Source organism: Plectropomus leopardus, chromosome 17 (genome assembly GCF_008729295.1).
Source record: "Plectropomus leopardus isolate mb chromosome 17, YSFRI_Pleo_2.0, whole genome shotgun sequence".
NCBI classification, from domain to species: Eukaryota; Metazoa; Chordata; class Actinopteri; order Perciformes; family Serranidae; genus Plectropomus; species Plectropomus leopardus.
This window is the reverse complement of record NC_056479.1, coordinates 1,916,677-1,934,541: the sequence shown is the minus strand read 5'-3', so window position 1 is coordinate 1,934,541 and position 17,865 is coordinate 1,916,677. Positions and strand designations below refer to the sequence as shown.

Here is a 17,865-nt window from a genome sequence, read left to right as displayed (position 1 = left end):
CCAGAGCCTTCATGCTCCCTTGTCTCATAGATTCCAAACACAGCTGTGCCTGGATTGTCATGGTTGCACTGATGTTGCGGTTCTGACCGACACCTACTACTACGGCTGCTTTTATTATTTGTCATACCTCCACTATTATAATACACATTACATTATTATTGTTACACACATAAACTTCAATATATGCATGTAATATACATACTATCATAAACTACTCTTATTAATCTTCATATGTTTATTGCTGTTATTATGTTATGGTTACTGTTATTGTTGCTGTGCATCTCTCCTGTAATTTTATTGTCGTTTAGAACATCTATTGCATGTCTGTCTGTCCTTGAAGAAGGATCTCTCCTCAGTTGCTCCCATTAGTGGGGTTTTTTAGGGATCTGCTGTGGAGGTTCATGGACAGAGAGATCTTGTAAGCCGTAAAGTCCTCTGAGGCAAATTGTGATTTGTGATAATGGGCTTTATAAATAAAATTGATTTGACTTTTTTTTTCTCAGAGGGGCACTTTACTCACCCTTTATGAGTGTAACATCTATGTAAATGGGCCTAGTATAAACAGGTTAATGCATTATAGACACGACTGGTATAAAATGTGTTGCAAGATATTTTCTTGAAGAAGTTTGACATTCAAGGGGTTAAGCTTGGCATCATAGGTTCTAAAATATTTTACCCTGTAAGCACTGTATCATGACAAGCTGTCTTGGTTCATGACTTTTATTTTTTAGTAATACCTCCAAGCTTTAGAAAAGATGTAACAAATAAATTACCATGAAAGAAGAATTCCAAGACGCAACAACCAAGAGAAAACAGGGACACTGAAATGGACGAGCAAGGGCTTCCTTAGTTACTTAATTAGCCTTCAGCTGAACGAAAGGCATTGAGCTTGCCTCAGCTAATTACAAATGTTGGGTCACACACCAGCAGCCCACTTCCACCCTCTCACTTGAAATGGAGAAGGAGAAGAGGACAAGTGTCTGACACCTCTGACACTCCTAAATAGGCCCAACAGAACGCTCAGCTGAGTAAGGTAACATTAATAGGTGGAGAGGGAGAGAGAAAAAAACATCAGCAACAAGCAAACTTCCCCTAGAGGCAAATCCAGTCAGCAGTTTGCATCAGGATCCACATCTTCTGTGGAGAGAAAATCAAACCCAAAGAAGTCATTCCCAGCAAATCAATCGCCACCAGAGGGAATGGGGATAGGAATAGTCGATAAGAGGTGAATTGTATTCCCATTAGTGTAAATTGATTTTTCCTGACAAGGAAGAATGGAGCTGATTCTCAAAGTGTCTGTTAGGGGTCTGCCTAGAGGCAGCTACAGAAGGAGAAAATAATGCAGGAGTTTAGAGGTATACAGGGCAGCAATGAGGAGCACGGTAACACATGACATGGAAACCATGTTTGAGGTGGCCCCACAAATGCACTGTTTTTCTGTAGGTTCCATTTTATGACTCAAACACTAAAATAAAGGCACGGATAAACTTAAAAACAGACTTGGATGTAGACATTGGGTCCAGACATTGGACAGTGAAATCACGTGTCCATTCATGTGCAGTCTGCATGTACAGACTGTAAACATGTTCATAAATTTTGGGCTGCATGGGTACAGGCACCCCATGAAAGAAGGAATATCACAAGATTGATTGGACATCCAGGCTCTGTGTTCATGGAAAGAATAGTTTGAGCCAGACTTTGCCACACTTTTGCATTTGCATGGAAGGTTTTAGGCTTGGACAGTATTATAATGTTAGTATACCACAGTATTTAAAAATGAAGACGGTGCAATTCTTTTATACTGTCAAAAATACAAACCCTCATCTTTCTATTAATGTCATTCTGGAGAGGTTGTAATAAGGATGTTTTGCGTGTAGTGCACATCACATGCCACCAGAGGTCAGAGTGGTGCAGCAGGCAGCTGAGCTGGCTGCGAGTGCAGAGAACATTACAGGACGTAAACAGTCGGACATCATTGGCCCATGTCATGCCCATGGATTTAGAGAGAGATCGCAGCGCCAGACTCTGATACGATCATACCAGGTGAAATTCCAGAAGAGGCATCAAGGTCTGAAAAAATAGATACCGCCCCTACCTAGAAGATGTGTCAGGCACTAGAGTATTTTTACATTTTCCAAAGTGCAACAACAAATAAAGGATTCACAAGCACACCACTTAAAACTAGATCACTGATTCACCTTTCAGCATGACTTTCCAAGGCACCCAGCCAAGCAGCTTTAGGACAGGTCCCTGAATGTCCCCAAGTGGCCCGGCCAAAGCCTAGATTTGAACCCCACTGAGAATCTGGAGAGTCCTGAAGATATCAGTTTATCAATTACCCTAATCCAGTCTGACAGAGGAAAGGAGGAGCTGTAATGCATTGAGTGTGTATTTCCAGGAGTGGAAAGCTGGTATAGGTATTTCCACAATGACTAAAGGCTGTAATGGCTGCAAGAACAAAATAACCTGCATGTACAGTATATACACTATAGATAATATAAAGATTAATTTACAGACATTTCTGATCATATTTTCACATTGTCATCAAAGCTTGGTCATAGGTCGTATTCAGACACAATATTCACCCTCTGCCTCTGAAAAGTTTGCTAATTCATTTATGTTTTCTCTAAGTGCTCTAGTCAAAACTCTAAAAACTGATGCCTGCTGATTCAAAGTTCCAAGGGTGGATTTGGAAATGGCAACGTTTATTTTGGTCCATACTGAAAAAGGTTAATCTCTACAACTACCTCAACGTGTTGTTATCCCAAGTCGTCACATATTGCCACTTTGTCAGTGGGCTTTCGTGTCTACATATGCACGCTCAACCTAGCCCTGTGTCTGCTTTTGATGTTTCGGGGATGCTGATACTGATGCAGGGATGTCAATAACAGCACATGGTGGGATTACACTACAAAAGCACATGGTTACGTTTGGGAAACAAAAGCAAATGGTAACAGCAAAAACACATGTGGGATTACACAACAAGGGTACGGATGGTTAGGTTTAGGTGAAAAAGGCACATGGTTAGGCATCAAAAAAACCCATCACATTTCACAGACATGAGATTTACCCACAGTCACGGTCCCCAGCTGATAAATTGTCAAGCTTTACCATGGCGTTTTTTATTGCGTTGCATCTTGATGTGAATTTGTGGCCTCTTTTCAATGTAAATTCTACTGACATTACTTGGACCAGTTCTTAATGGTTTTAATTTGGACCAAATCTTGACCTAAATTGATTCTTTACAGAGTGGAAATGCCTCGGTAACAAAGAAAATGTCATAAGGAAAAAGAACAAAAGCAGTTTCTGTGTGAGCAGTAGCAGATACTAGAAGTTACAAGCAACAGAGTTTGAAACAGGATTACTCCAAGAGGTGCTAAGCTGAGAGGAGGGGCAGGGTTGACCCAGTTTCTATGGACCATGACCTCATGTTTCATGAGTAGATTTCCACACAACGTCCACAATGATGGTTGTTTGACAGGTAAGCTGTTTTTGTTAGTGAATGTGAGATGAAGTATTCAGAACTGACAAGGAGAGGAGTTGGACAATAATTGGTACCGCAATTGATGTATCTGGTAGCTAACAGCTAGCCACATTTAGCTTGTCACCCACCATGTTTGTTTAACCTAAAGTTGTGTTTGACATCGCAATATTTTGAGTTTTAAGAGTTGAAACTCTGGTTGTTGGTGGGCGGAGTCTGTTAGTGTGTGGTGTGCCATGATGGTCATGTCGTTGCACACCACACACTGTAAGAACAAAACTGTTAAATCTATCATTATTTGTGTGTGGTCTCTCAGATTTACTTTATCAGTTAAGATTTTAAAATCTGTAAACCATCTTGCGAGAATTTTGTCTGTTCACATTAGGTGGAGAATTAAAAGCAGTAGTGGCAGCCACATCAGTGAGGATTTCCAAATAAAATAGGAAGTTCTATATCCCACCAGACTGTCACAATGTATCCTTTACTTACATACACATCTTTGCAATCATGACCTTGAAATACCGGACAGGAACAAAGGACAAACGCATGTACATTATAGCATTGTGTCCCAGATAGGGAGGTGAGAGATGCTAAGGCCAGGTGACTTAATGAGAGCATGCTGTTTTCCTCTGTCACAGCACAACTCAAGTGATGTTTGTTGCCACCAGAGGCCTGAATTCCACCAGACAGGAGTCGAGTAAATAACCTGTCAGAGTGCATCCAGTCACACCTGCCACCACTGTCACAGCCCGGGGTCACTTTCACAATGAAAATCAAGCCAAAGACACCAAGAATAATAAACAAACTGATGTTATATCACACACATTGTGCTATCAGTGAGGTTTCAAACTCTCAATATTTTACATCTAAAATAGAAGGCGTGATAATTGAATTCCAAAATGTTCAATTAAATTCAACTTAATACTTAATAATACAACTTCTTAACAATTGGTCGGCAATAGTTATTATCCCTAATTTACATTATAACTATACATTTAAAATTATGGTCTAGAAAAAAATTAATACATATATATTTATAAAATTACACATATATTTTCATCTGCACTTACTTCAGGCAATTTTCTTGCTTTTGATTTTTAATTTTTTTCAATTTTTTTAGGTAATTTTCTTGTAACATTTTATTAATTTCTTGTCATTATGGGTCCATGTGTTATTAAAATGCACATTGCCCATGTTGTTGAAAGACATCAAACAAATTTTTTCAGGTTTCAAAGCAGCATGTTGCAAATACGCTGTCAGTCGATTGATCGATTAAATTTCACATGTTCAATTAAACTTTACTTTAAAGACTAATTAATCAATTGTGGATTAATTGCTTTCATCTCTCATGGCGTGATTTGATGGTGCAGGAGAGAGAAAATAGCAAGGGTTGAAGAATAGAGACAGGCCAAAGAAAATGATAGTGAGTGTTGATGATTTGGGGAAATTTCAAGATGACACAAAACAAAAACTCTGTACAGTATGTCTTTTGTAAAACAAAAACAGCCTTTCCACAACAGCACATCAATGCCTGAACTACATGATTTTTTTAAGTTATGATTATATCACTGAAGTGGATGTTTTTTAGATTTTTATATTTCAGTTAACCAGCAGATTGGTTTGAATTTCATATGACATGGTGAAAAATGTATTTTTATCTGCGTATGACATGCAAAATGAAATTTATAAATATCATTCATACATGATGCAGCTTTGCAATTTAGACCAAAATGTAGGCCAAACTGTAAAGAATCTTCTGTGTGGTGGTTTTGGTTTTTTGGGTTTCTGGGTGAGTAACCCTTCTGCTTCTGTGTCTCTGTCTCCCCTCCCCCACCCACCTAGAGAACCCTTTGTTCCACCACCCGAACACTACCCTGGAGATTTAGGTTCATGTGGCTGTTCTCTACTCCAGTGCTCATTTGTTTTTGACCAACAGGCTTTGAGTTATCCCTAAGATAAGTGTAGGATTGCTTATGTAATTAATTTATTGTGGGGTAAAGCCGCCCAGTGGGCAGCTGCATTATGGGAGAGGGGTTCCCCTGTATTGGTATGTTTTGCAGATTTTTCTACTGAGCTCTGTAGTGTTTTTGACCATCCCGTCCAAGGTCAGGTGGCTTCTAATCGTTTATTGTCCCTTCGTCACGGCGCTAACTATGCAGCTCAGTTCTCTTTTGATTTCCGCATTTTGGCTGCTGAGAGTGGGTGGGATGAGCCGACTCTTATGGGTATATTTGTTAGAGGGTTATCAGAACAACTAAAAGATGAGCTGGCTTCTCGTGACAAACCCAAATCGTTTGAGGAGTTGGTTTCTCTTGTCATTCGACTCAATAAGCGCCTTAGACAGAGAGCTCGAGATAAGATCAGTAAACCCTGTAGATCACCTTCCCCTTCCACAGTACCCATTCCCTCCCAGTGCCTCACACCCTCAATCTCAGTCCCCAGCGCCTCCTGCTGCATTGGAGGAGCCCATGCAGCTAGGTCTAGCCCGTCTCACCCCTGCAGAACGCCAACACAGACTGAACAATAACCTTTGCATCTACTGTGGTTTAGCCGGTCCCTACATGGCTTCCTGTCCCTCTTCGCCAAAGAGGGGGTTCACCAGTAGTTGAGAGCGCACTGGTGAGCCGTATTACTTCCCCCTCCAGCTCTACCCCACAAATCTCCCTGCCCGCCAGCATTCAACATCAAAACCACTCCTTTGCCCTCCAGGTTTTGATTGATTCAGGTTCAGATGACAACTTTATTAATAAATCTTTTGTTGTTAAGACTGGCATCTCCCTCAAGCCCTTGGACCCCCCCTGCCCCCCATGCCCCTGCTGTGTTTCAGGCTCTTATGAATGACATTCTCAAAGATATGTCGAACCGTTGATGAAAAGATGACATCCTGATTCTTTCTCAGGATTTGGAGGGATATCGTCAAAATGTGAGGCTGGTGATCCAGAGGCTGATGGAAAACAAGCTCTTCATCAAACCTGAGAAATGTGAATTCCATTCTCCCTGTGTCAACTTTCTTGGTTATGTCATAGTCAAGGGACAGCTTCAGCGAGACCCTGCCAAAATCCAAGCCGTTACCGAGTGCCCCACTCCTACGTCTCAGAAGGAACCACAACGCTTTCTAGGATTTGCCAATTTCTACTGCCGCTTCATCCCGGACTACAGTAAGGTAGCTGCCTCTCTCAGCTGCCTCACTTCCTGCAGTACCCCTTTCAACTGGACAGATGAAGCAGACCTCGCTTTTGCTCATTTGAAAACATTGTTCACCAGTGCACCAGTGCTCCGTCAACCTGATTCTTTCCTGCAGTTCGTGGTGGAGGTGAACGCCTCTGACACGGGTGCTGGGGCTGTTCTGTCTCAGAGAAGCCCAGAGACCCAAAAGCTCCATCCCTGCGCCTTTTTCTCCTGACGCCTGTCCCCAGCAGAGAGGAATTATGACGTGGGAAATTATGAGTCGCTGGCTGTGGTTTTGGCGCTGCAGGAATGGAGGCATTGGCTAGAAGGCACCGAGCTCCCCTTTCTCATTTGGACTGACCATAAGAATCTCGCCTATCTCTGTTCCGCTAAACGCCTCAACTCTCGGCAAGCCCGCTGGTCCCTGCTCTTCATTCGATTTCATTTCACCCTCTCCTACCGTCCTGACCCTCTCTCTAGGCTCCATTCCCCTGCTTCCAGTTCTGGCTGACAACACTAACAACATTGCACACTGGCCTGTGAAATGTGACAAACGCGGCCACTGCAAATTGTGCAAAGTCAATGCAACCACCACCCTCTATGAAAAATGCAATGTGCGACTTTGTTTCACTGAGGACAGAAATTGTTCTGGTTTTTTGGGTTTCTGGGTTTTTTGTGTGCTGTGATGGTTTTCCCTTTTTTGGTTGTGCTGCAGGGGCTGGGCGCGGCTTCCGGGTGCTGACGTTCACAGGGCACTTCCTCACCTGCACCTCATCAATAATCAAGCTTGCAGCTTCACTCAACTCCAGTGCCAGATTGTTACCTATTACCCGTGGTTAGATCAGCCGCTTCACTCTTTGTGATCTTCATTACAACTAGTGTTGACACTTTGCCTCTTGTGCTCATTGTCTTTTTTTTTGGTGTGTTTCTCCGGAGCCTCTTCCTGCGAGCTCCAGCGCCTCACGACCAAGCCTCTCGCCCCTGTGTGCCGCCACCTGTTTTCCCAACTCCACTCTGGACTCCACCATCTTCCTGCCTCACCAGCCCCGCCAGCTTTCTCCATCTGCTCGGCTTCCGGGAGCCCCCTTCCCCACATTCCCCATTCCTTCCCCGTCTACGACCATAAAAACCCTTTTTCATTCACCTCCACTGTCCGCGTGTTTGCTCCTGGGTCCTTCCACTTCCCTTGGTTTTCACACCACAACATTCTGTACACAATACTGTGATACAAATTATAAAGTCTATCACTGTTTTGTTTTGTTTTTTTAAATTTATTTTTTAATCAAAAATGCTAAAACTTATTAAACGTATAACTCCACTCCAGGCTTCAAATGCTTCCATCATATCAGAGGTGAACAAATCCGACAGGCTGATCTTTGAAATGGAAACAAAAGGCCATTGCTGTCCGGATAGTTGTGTCTGACCCGAGCATCTAGTGCCAAAAGCATAAGAGGAAATTGAAGTGGAAGAGACAGAAAAAAAGAAAAGAACAGTGTATGCACTGAGCAGGGCACCATCTGTCTCACTGTCTCTACATCCTGTCTGATCTGAGCTGGCAGCTGCAGTGTGGGATGCTTGCTCCATGGATCTCTGCTCACATGTTTCTCAACGCGCAATTCAGTTAAAGCATCTGCATTAACAGGACTGACATGTAGAATCTGCTTAATGTCCAGAAGCACATTTTCCTATGACCTGCAGTCCTTATATCAATTAATACTGATAACTAATTCAACATGGTACCAAAAAGTTGTCCACTGACACAATGACACTAGAGTGGACATTCTCTGATATCTGTTTTATAATACTTAAGATCAGCGCCAGTACAAATGACAGGGATGCGCACAATTAGCTTGCTAGACAATTAAACATTGCTACCCTCTAACACATTATCATCCCAATGTCACATTGTCACATGCTGCTGCTCTGTCATTGACCTTCCATTTATGCTCCAGGATGCCATTACTGTGATGTCAACAAATGCACATGGTGGGATGAAGCAGCATGGTCCTTATGTATTATGGTTATGATAAGGCAACAACAGCTATATCTGGATTCTGTTTGTTGACTTCAGCTCAGCATTCAAGGCAATCTCTGCCATGAAGCTGATAGGAAAACTTAATACTCTGGGCTTCAGTATAACACTCTGCAACTGGATACTGGACTTCCTCACATGCAGACCCCAGAGAGTTTGGATTGGCAGTGTCAACTTCTCTACATTAGTGCTCAACACTGGAGTCCCCCAGGGCTGTGTGCTCAGCCCCCTCCTGTTCACATTGGACACCCATGACTGCACTCCTAGACATCAGGAGAACTCTGTTGTGAAGTATGCTGACAGCACCACCATCAGTGGCCGTATGACATTATTAACAAAGATGAGAGTTCATACTGGGAGGAAATCAACAGTCTTGTATATATATTCTGTAACTTGCGCCACTTTGATACTCAAGGTACTTTGAAACATCAATCGAGCTCGGTGTGTTTCATTCCAAGTCAGTTTCGGTGCCTATGGTGTCATATTGCAGCAGACCAACAGGATTGCGTGTTGACAGCTTTGTGAGTTTAGCATGAAGTTAAACGCTAAACTATTCATACATTTATCTGCTGATCATCATTTAGATGCTATCAACCAAGATTTAGCCTGATGGACACAGCCGATGGTGTGTTGTCCTTAAGCAATTCCTTATGGCCCTTTGAAACCTGAGCAGTGGCTTGATTTCTTTCAAAAACATGGGAAGAAGTTTGTAGAACATACAAGAAAATTACCAGAAAATTTGTCTGAAAAAATAAATAAGACAAAAATAACAATAAGTGCCTAAAATATAGTAATTCTGTAACATAATTCTATGACAAAATTTTAAACATGTAATTATGATAATGACCTATAAATACAGTTTCTCTAGATTTTTTTTAATTTTTCCCATAGACATTTCCCCCCAAGCTTTTTATTTTTATTTAGTTATTTTTATTCTAAATTGATTAATGTCTTGCAGTTTGTGGAACATTTCTTGAGAAGTTGCTCATGGCCTTTATTCCAAGAAAAAAATCCCACCAATTTTGTCAGGGTTCAAAGTTGAAATACTTGTGAAAGGCATCGGAATGCAGCACAAGAAAGGTGATGTCGCTTCAGGTTTCAAAGGGTTAAAGAGAGTAAAACAAGTGAAATGTAGCAGCTACTCAGTAACTGTTTTCACTGTTTTATTCCAGTGCCAGCGCATGTTTGACCTTGTTTCTATCTGCTCACCATCAGGACACATCAAGTCCCAGCCTATAATGCTTGTTATCACGTTTTCATTCATGAGCTCCTGTGACACTAAACACATAAGGTTCAGTCTCAATCACAGGGACTTGCTGCATGTTGTGCTGATGATGCAGAATGACATCGCAAAAACTGTCCAATGAATGAGTTACCTGTCAGTCCACATGTGTTTACGTGTGTACATGTGTTTACTGCTCTGGTTCAGTTGTATTAAGGCAACAACAGACCAAACTACAGGTGCAAAAAAAAAAAAACAACAACATTAAGTTTTAATATTAAAATAAGATCACAAACATCAGGCCATGCTCACTCTGACATATTATCTACGGCCTTAATACCAGAAATTAGTTTTCACTGTGCTGGGAGCTCAGACACACAGGCTGAACACATTGTGACTTTGCAGCTTTGCAACCTGGAACCAATTTCCCATGTTTTTGTGTCTAATGGTGCTTTTCCACTACATGGCTCTACTCTAACTGAATTTACTTTTTCATTAGGAAAAAGTACCTGGTGCCTGGAGGAGGTGCAAGCGTTCCTCACCCTGCTTGCCAAAGAGGGTGTCCAGCGCAAACTAGACAGGTCCATGCGCATATAGAAAGTGTACCAGCAACTCTCAGAGAGACTGGCAGTGCACGGCTACAATCGGACCCTCCCAGCAGTGCCATGAAAAGTTTAAAAAAAAAAGAAAAGTGATTACCGGTCTGTTAAGGACCACAACGGCCGGAGCGTGTCGAACTGGAGGATATGTAGGTGGATCAACATGATGGACTCGATATATGGCCATAGACTGGCGAACATTGGGAGGGAGGGTGGCTTGTTTAACGCAGCCACATTAGTATGATTTCCCATTTTAAGGGCTGTAGTGCTGAATTTACCAAATATTAAATCTTTAATTAAAAAGACAAAAACAAAGGGGATATATATGTTGAAACACAGAACCAGATTTATTTATGTTCACACAAAAGCAGGGTTGTAAAGATCAAGAAAGGATATTAAATTCTGAATGAATGACATAAAAATAAAATAGTGCAAAACACCCCCCTCACGGCAGGAAAGAAAAATGTATTTTTAGTTATTCTGGTAGACCCTCTCATACATTACTGCCCTCCTCCTTTACACCCTGTGCCAGTGCCACCACAGGCTCTGCTGCTGCATCTCACTCATTGTCATAGGCCTCTCCCTGACTCTCGCAAAGGTTATGAAGAGCACAGCAAGTCAACGGCATCCATTTAACCAGTTCGACATCAGTCATTTCTTTTCATGAGGCAGCGCCACCTTCCCTTTAGTCAACCAAAAGCATTTTCAACCACTACCCGTGCTCTGCAGATTTTCTTGTTGTAGAACTGCTGTTCTGCTGTCAGATGTCCAGTGTCAGGGAATGATTTTAAGAACTAGCTCTGCAAGGGATAGGCAGAGTCTCCTAGGACGTAGTAGCCAGCATTCACCCCAGCAATGTTCCTGGTGTAAGCTCGAAAGTGGTTGCCATGGCTGTCCAACTCCACAATGTGGACAGTCTGAAACTTGAGCATCATGCAAGCTCCCAGGTAGGCCTGCAAACGCATTCCAGAAAAGTCACTTTTCATCTACAACACCTTGAAGGATGATGGAGTGCCAGCCTTTATGGTGAAGTAGTCGCAGTGGTACTCCTGTGGTGCCAAGACTGCGTGAGCCCCCACGTTGTTCTTACTGTAGGCAGCCATTTCTTCAAACTTCTCCTGGTCTGGGAAACAAATTTGTTCTGGCACCAAGCACATCCCAGCAGCAGCACATAACTCTTGCACACACTGGCACACAGTGGTTGTGCTTACGCCGAAAAGATGGCCAATAATTCTGTACTCTGAGCCAGTTGCAAGCTTCCACGGGACGATGGCCAATCTCTTCTTTAGAAGTACACATCTGCAGGACTGAGGGGTAGTGAAAACCAGGAACAATGAAGTCCTACCACTCGGTAGCTCGGTTGAATGCCCAAACTAAAAAATAACAACAAAATAAAAAACTTACAAAAGCTAAGTTTTGCTAAGCAGTTAGATGTGGAATTTTGCTGGCTTTATACATACTAAACTACTGCCTATTTATATGGAGTCTGGTGTGTTTGGCAATGGTGCATTTCAGCACCCATGTGAAGAGGTTAGAGCAGTTATTCTACCAACATGAGCAGAGCTGCTCGGCTGCTGCTTGGCTGCTGCTCGGCTGCAGCACATCTAGAGAATAAGAGTCTCGTCGATTTTTACCACACAATATGGGCAGGCTTCAACAAAAATGGTGTTTTAATGGTCATCTGTCACATACATAAATAAAGATGGACAACAGTTCCCCAAAAGTGAAGGTTTTCAGTTTTGACTGTCGGACTGCAGTATAGGTCATTGAGCCTGCCCCGCCCTGTTAGTAAATGGACATAGGCCAAAACTAAAAGTACATGTCAAATACATTTTTCCCAAAGATGGTTTCTGTCAACCTGATGTTTTCTCAATTAATGTTTTTAGGATAAGTTAAGTTTTAATGAGTTATTTATTTCTACAAAAAGGGGATTTTCTACCATGACTGACAGCTTTGATAGCCAATCTGTATGCTTGCGTTCAATGGGACTGCACACCATTGGTCATAAGGGGAACACATGAAACGCCCCCACCGCAGAGACTGCTACTGCACAGACTCGTGCTCCAAATGACATCACCAACACAAAATGGCAGCAGCTCAATCCAGGGCACTTCATTTATCATTATAGCTATACAGTCTATGGTCACAGACATGAAAAGTATAAATATCTACTTAAACTCAACCTTTTCTGTTTCTGTTTTAAAATAAAAGCCCCCTGACAACATATCTGTCTGAAAGGCTTTTTACTGTGAAATATTTGCATGACCATGTTATTGTACAGTAGCTTGCGCAGCTCCAGAAATGAGTGGAGAATTTGCTTTTGTTTGTGGAAATATAGTAGTTATAGCAGCAGGCAGCTTTGCAGCAGTGACACAGCAACACACTGTCAGTGTTAACATAAAAAGTGTACAAGTCGCAGCAGTTCAGCAAGGCAGCCGGCACAGCAACAAATGCAATGTGTCCTTGGTGTTTCTCTTTAACAGAGAGGTCTATCTTTGTCGGGATCCTTTCTATAATGTCGTCAGACACTAAGAATAACAATCTGAACCTGTGGCAAAAACAGTCACTGTTAGCAGATGTACATGGACCCATTTTCTAAAGTTGTTGTTCAGATTTTGACACAAAATCATGGGGAAAAAGGGTTCCGGTTGAAAAACAGCAAAGTAACTATTAAAGAAATCTCCAAGCCTTCAATACTGAGCAATCCTCTTAACAGACACAATGCTTGCTTCATTTCATACTTTTGTGCAGTTATGAGTCATTATGGCTTCATATAATCACTACTGCAGCCAAAAAAACACAAAATCTATTCAAATATGGCTTTTAGTTTGGGTGACAAAAAATGATAGAAATTCAAAATCTGTAATGAATCATTTCCATTCCAACCCCCTTCTTCCTTTCATACCCACCTTCAATCCACCTGCCAAAATGTGTTGTCTTAGTCACATTTACAGATGAAAAACCCTCTTTGATATCCCTTTGCTGCTGTAATAGTGTAAAATTCCCTACTGTGGGACCGATAAAGGCTTATTTTGTCCTATCTTAATAAATATTTATTTACATGTCTGGACATTTACATGACTATCCTTTAAAATGATCCAGTTCACAGAGCGATAGTCCAACAGTCTGCAGTTCAAACCGAGTTGAAGAGATCCATCATGTTAATTTTTTTTAGATCCCACAGCCTGAAAAAGATACTCAGAGAATGCAAAAACAAATCCAACAGGAATTCAACCAAAGCTCCATCCTTCACAACTATTCATTCTAACTCAGGAATTTGAACTTTTGTAAACAATATTTGTCTTAAGTCACAATATAAAGGACAGTAAAGAAATTAATTTTGATTCCCACCTCATTTAGCTCACAATACTTCCAAGTTCTTTCCTCCTCAGTAACACCTCTGTATCCTCCACTTTAAATAAGTAGTGGTAATATACCTAGCTCTCTGACTTTAAGCCAAGTTATAACATTTCTTTTCTACAAATGTACTCTTTATTAAATAAATTGTATGTTATACATTTTAGCTTTTGTAATATTTCTTCTGCCAATGAATGTGCATTTAGCCGGAACTAAGTATTTAAACTTCTTCACCTCCACATTTGCTTTTGGAAATCATAAATAAGTCCACACTGCTCCAATAAATAAACATTTTCAGATGCTCATTCACCTCCGACAGAGGTTCCGACACATGTTCATTTTTCAAAACTTTTTGTGAGCCCATAATCTACATAATAATAATTATAATTATTATTATAATTATTGATTATATAAATACACATTTTACACGTGAAAAATTCTCCTGTTTTCCAAACATTGCAGTACTTTCTCAGTAAAGTCCATCAACGTCAAGTATACGTGCAAGTTTAAGTTCATTTTCGACCTTTCTCACAGCCTTTTCTGAAGCCACTCAAGCTGACCTCTGTCCTGGCAGCCGTTTAACCCTTTTACAGCTTAACAAGTGGTTTGATTTTCTTTCATAAAGTTATGAGTTCCAAGATAATTGCCTGAAATTTACCCCCGCAAAATAAATAAATAAATAAATAAAACTGGTTATGCAAAAGGGTACAATACAAAAAGGTAAAAACCAAACAAAAAAACAACAAATAAAATAAAATAAAATTTTAATAAAATAAAAAAGGTAGAAACCAAAAAATAAAATAGCTGACAATAATTTCATTATAAATACAGTTTTCTGTACATTTTCCCTAATTTTAAAGTTCTCTTCTCTCCCTTTTTTTTCATATAATTTTCTTGTCCCCTTTCACTGATTTCTTGAGACTATTTGTGGGACAACCCTTTGAAAGCTAAGTTGTCTTGATTTCTCTCAAAAACACAGGGGGAAGTTAAAAGTTAAAGAAAATTACGTTAAATTTATCACAAAAAAGCTCAAAATACAAAAAGCTAAAAACCAAACTAAAAACAACAACAAATAACATAGTTAACAATAATTACAATACTAATAATTATAAATATAGTTTTCTCTATGCTTTCCCTTTCATTTTTATTAACTTCTAATAATTTCTCATTTATTGGGACAACTAGTGGAACATCTCTTGGTATGTTGATCATTGCCTTTTTAGCCAAAATAATCAGTCCATTTCGCGTTTGTTTCAAAGGTTTAAATGCATGTGAACGGCTCCTGAACACAGCACAAGAACATTGATGTACCAGGTTTCAAAGGGTTAAAGCAGCAGATTAGAAAGCATCCGTCCACAGCGCTTCTCCCTGCTGACCCCCCTGCATCCCACCTACCTGGTCTTAATGGTGGGGTTCATCCTGAGGGGAAACAGTCCCAGGTCTATGTCTTTGCAGTCGGGGTTAAACTCTAGTGCTCCTGAGACGTAAATCAGAAAGTAGTCCCAGAGCTCGGGTAACTTCTTGGAGGAGAGAATCATGGGGGAAACTTTGGGGTGGGGGTTTGGTTTGTGGGAGAGACGGCTGACAGAGGAATGAGGGGCTCCTGACACTGTCACATCACCTCCCCTCAGCCTGCCTTTAAGCGCTGTGGGCTGACCCAGCATCAACAGTCCACTCAGCACCTTCATTTAGCTGACTGACTCCTCCCCTCAGGGCACAGCACGCCAACTAAATCAGCTCCCCTCAAACTGCCCTACTTTCACATCCCATCCACCACATCTCAGCTTTAATGTCCGTGTTTATCTAGAAAACTGGGATTATTTTTCTGAGGGAAGTTATTAGTCTGTTGTTTTAGAGATGCTACATGTATTTCCTGTTTGGCTCTAAACATTATGTTTACAAATATAGGATCAAAACGGTGTGATGAAAGAAGAATAATAAAATAATTTTGGATTTTGTGATCATTGCTGAAAATAAACTCTGTGGTAAACAAATGTTTATGCTACGTACATTTTTGTTCAGCAAGATAATCTTCACAAATGATTAACACTTTTAGGATTTTTGAAGCCTTTTCTGCAATCACCAGAAGTAAAAAGCTAACATTATGATATAAACAAACTGCACCACGGTTGTGTCACCAACACTACAAAGCTAATGTCACCCTGGTTCCCTCGTCAAAAAGCCAATGGAATTTTTCCACTGGATTTTGGATCATTGCAGAAAATAAGCTCTGTGGAAAGTTTATGAAACTTACACGTATTGTTCAGCAAGATAATCTTCACAAATGAACACCACTTTCAAGACTTTTGAGGCCTAAATGTAGGCTAATCCTCAGACGCAAAGAGCTACTGCTAGGCTCAGCATGATGACATTCTTCTCATTTAGCCACTTTTTAGCAACTGCCTTTTTTACGATGCATAACAGCTTCAACAAGTTCACAGTGGGGTGTTTACTGATATTGTTTTATGTTGAAGAATAAAAAGTGAAAGTCTCTTCAGCTCCAGTTATCCACAAACCTTATTTCAGGCATCTTACCAAAAACACATTCAGAAAACTCACTGACTTTGAGACGAGGGAACCGAAGGTGCTAACACATTTCCAGGGTCAAGAAGCCATTTCTGGTGTTCTCTAGAATTGTGTGACTTTGGAGATTTTTAAAGAAAACATGCTCTTAAAATCCATTTGCAGCTTTTGGGATTTTTTAAATATGTGAAATAAATACAAAACATTGGCTATAAAAGTTTACTGCCCCAGCCCTAAGCCAAATCAAAAAACAGAACTCCATCTCTAATGCTTAAAAATAATTTAAAGTGCCTGCCCCACTCTGCACCACCCCCTTCCGTCATATAGGCTAAATAACAGTCCCTTCCACAAACACCTTTACATGATGTAAAGGCATCTCCACCAGCACAAACACACATTATTACACTGCAGATTACATTTCAGGTGAAAATAAATATTTAAAAATGAAATCAGAATTAGGCTACACTGAGGATGCTGGACGTTATGGATCATATTGGTCCTCAGGCAAATACGGCACAAACTTTTAACCATAAAAACAACATTTTAATTTAAAATGTAACAATGTCAACTTTGTGATTACTGCGCTAAAGTGTGAGTGCACGGGTTAAAATCCATAAAATTTTTATTCAAACTATTTGATTACACTTGCCGAATCTGCCAGGGAGCAAAACAGATCTGGATGTTTCTTTCTTTGGCTGTTTAAGGAAACAAAGAATAAGCCAGACTCGAAATGAAGTTTTGTAAAACACCCTGTCTTCCTCACCACGCCACGCGCGGGGCTTTATCCAAACTTGAGTGTTTGTCACGTACCAGTAAATGAGCGAGAGTCCGTCGAAACGCTCGAGCTCTCTCCCCCGCTGTTTCAGCAGAGACATATTATCCGAATGTGGTTCCGGTCTTCAGCCCCCGCGCTGCCGGTTCGGACTCTCACAGGAGAAACTGAGACGCATCCCGGTGTCCGCCGCTCAGCCCGTCAGCCGCGCGCCTCCTCCGCTGACTGCGAGGATGTGTCAGCACTCAGCCGAGCAGATCAATGACACGGACGCTGCTCCGCCGGTAACGGGACGCTCTGCCGGCCCGATTCTAATCTGATCGACACGTGGGCTGTTCCTGCTGACTGACCTTTAGCCATCTGTTTGACAACAATTCTACCTCGCGCGCACTACACTTGTTACAGTTTCCGGTGGGTCCGAGCTGCTGCTGTCATGGTCCAATTAAGAAAAACAGTCGGTACGCAATCCGCGGGTTGAATAATCGACCTAATCGGAAGAGTTCACCAGTCACCTGATATAACCGTTTGAAACCGGAGCACGGTCATTTCTCTCGAAAACATAGAAAAATGCAATGATGAACAAGAAATTAAGGTAAGAAGTTGTAGTAGAATGACAGAGAATGACCTAAAAAAAACGTCAAAATAAAACAACAGATAAATAGATTTATAATTATATATTTAGAATATTTATTTTTCTGTAACTTAATTTAA

General features: G+C 41.0%; 1 protein-coding gene across 1 annotated transcript in view; it reads right to left on the bottom strand.

The window, feature by feature from the left end:
- The window catches only part of si:dkeyp-72e1.9 (syntaxin-binding protein 4), a 124,408-nt gene extending 107,151 nt beyond the window's left edge, over positions 1–17,257 (bottom strand). The window contains 1 exon segment of the mRNA XM_042505628.1: positions 17,193–17,257. Coding sequence (XP_042361562.1) covers positions 17,193–17,257 — 65 coding nt within the window.
- Between the last annotated feature and the right edge of the window lie 608 nt (positions 17,258–17,865).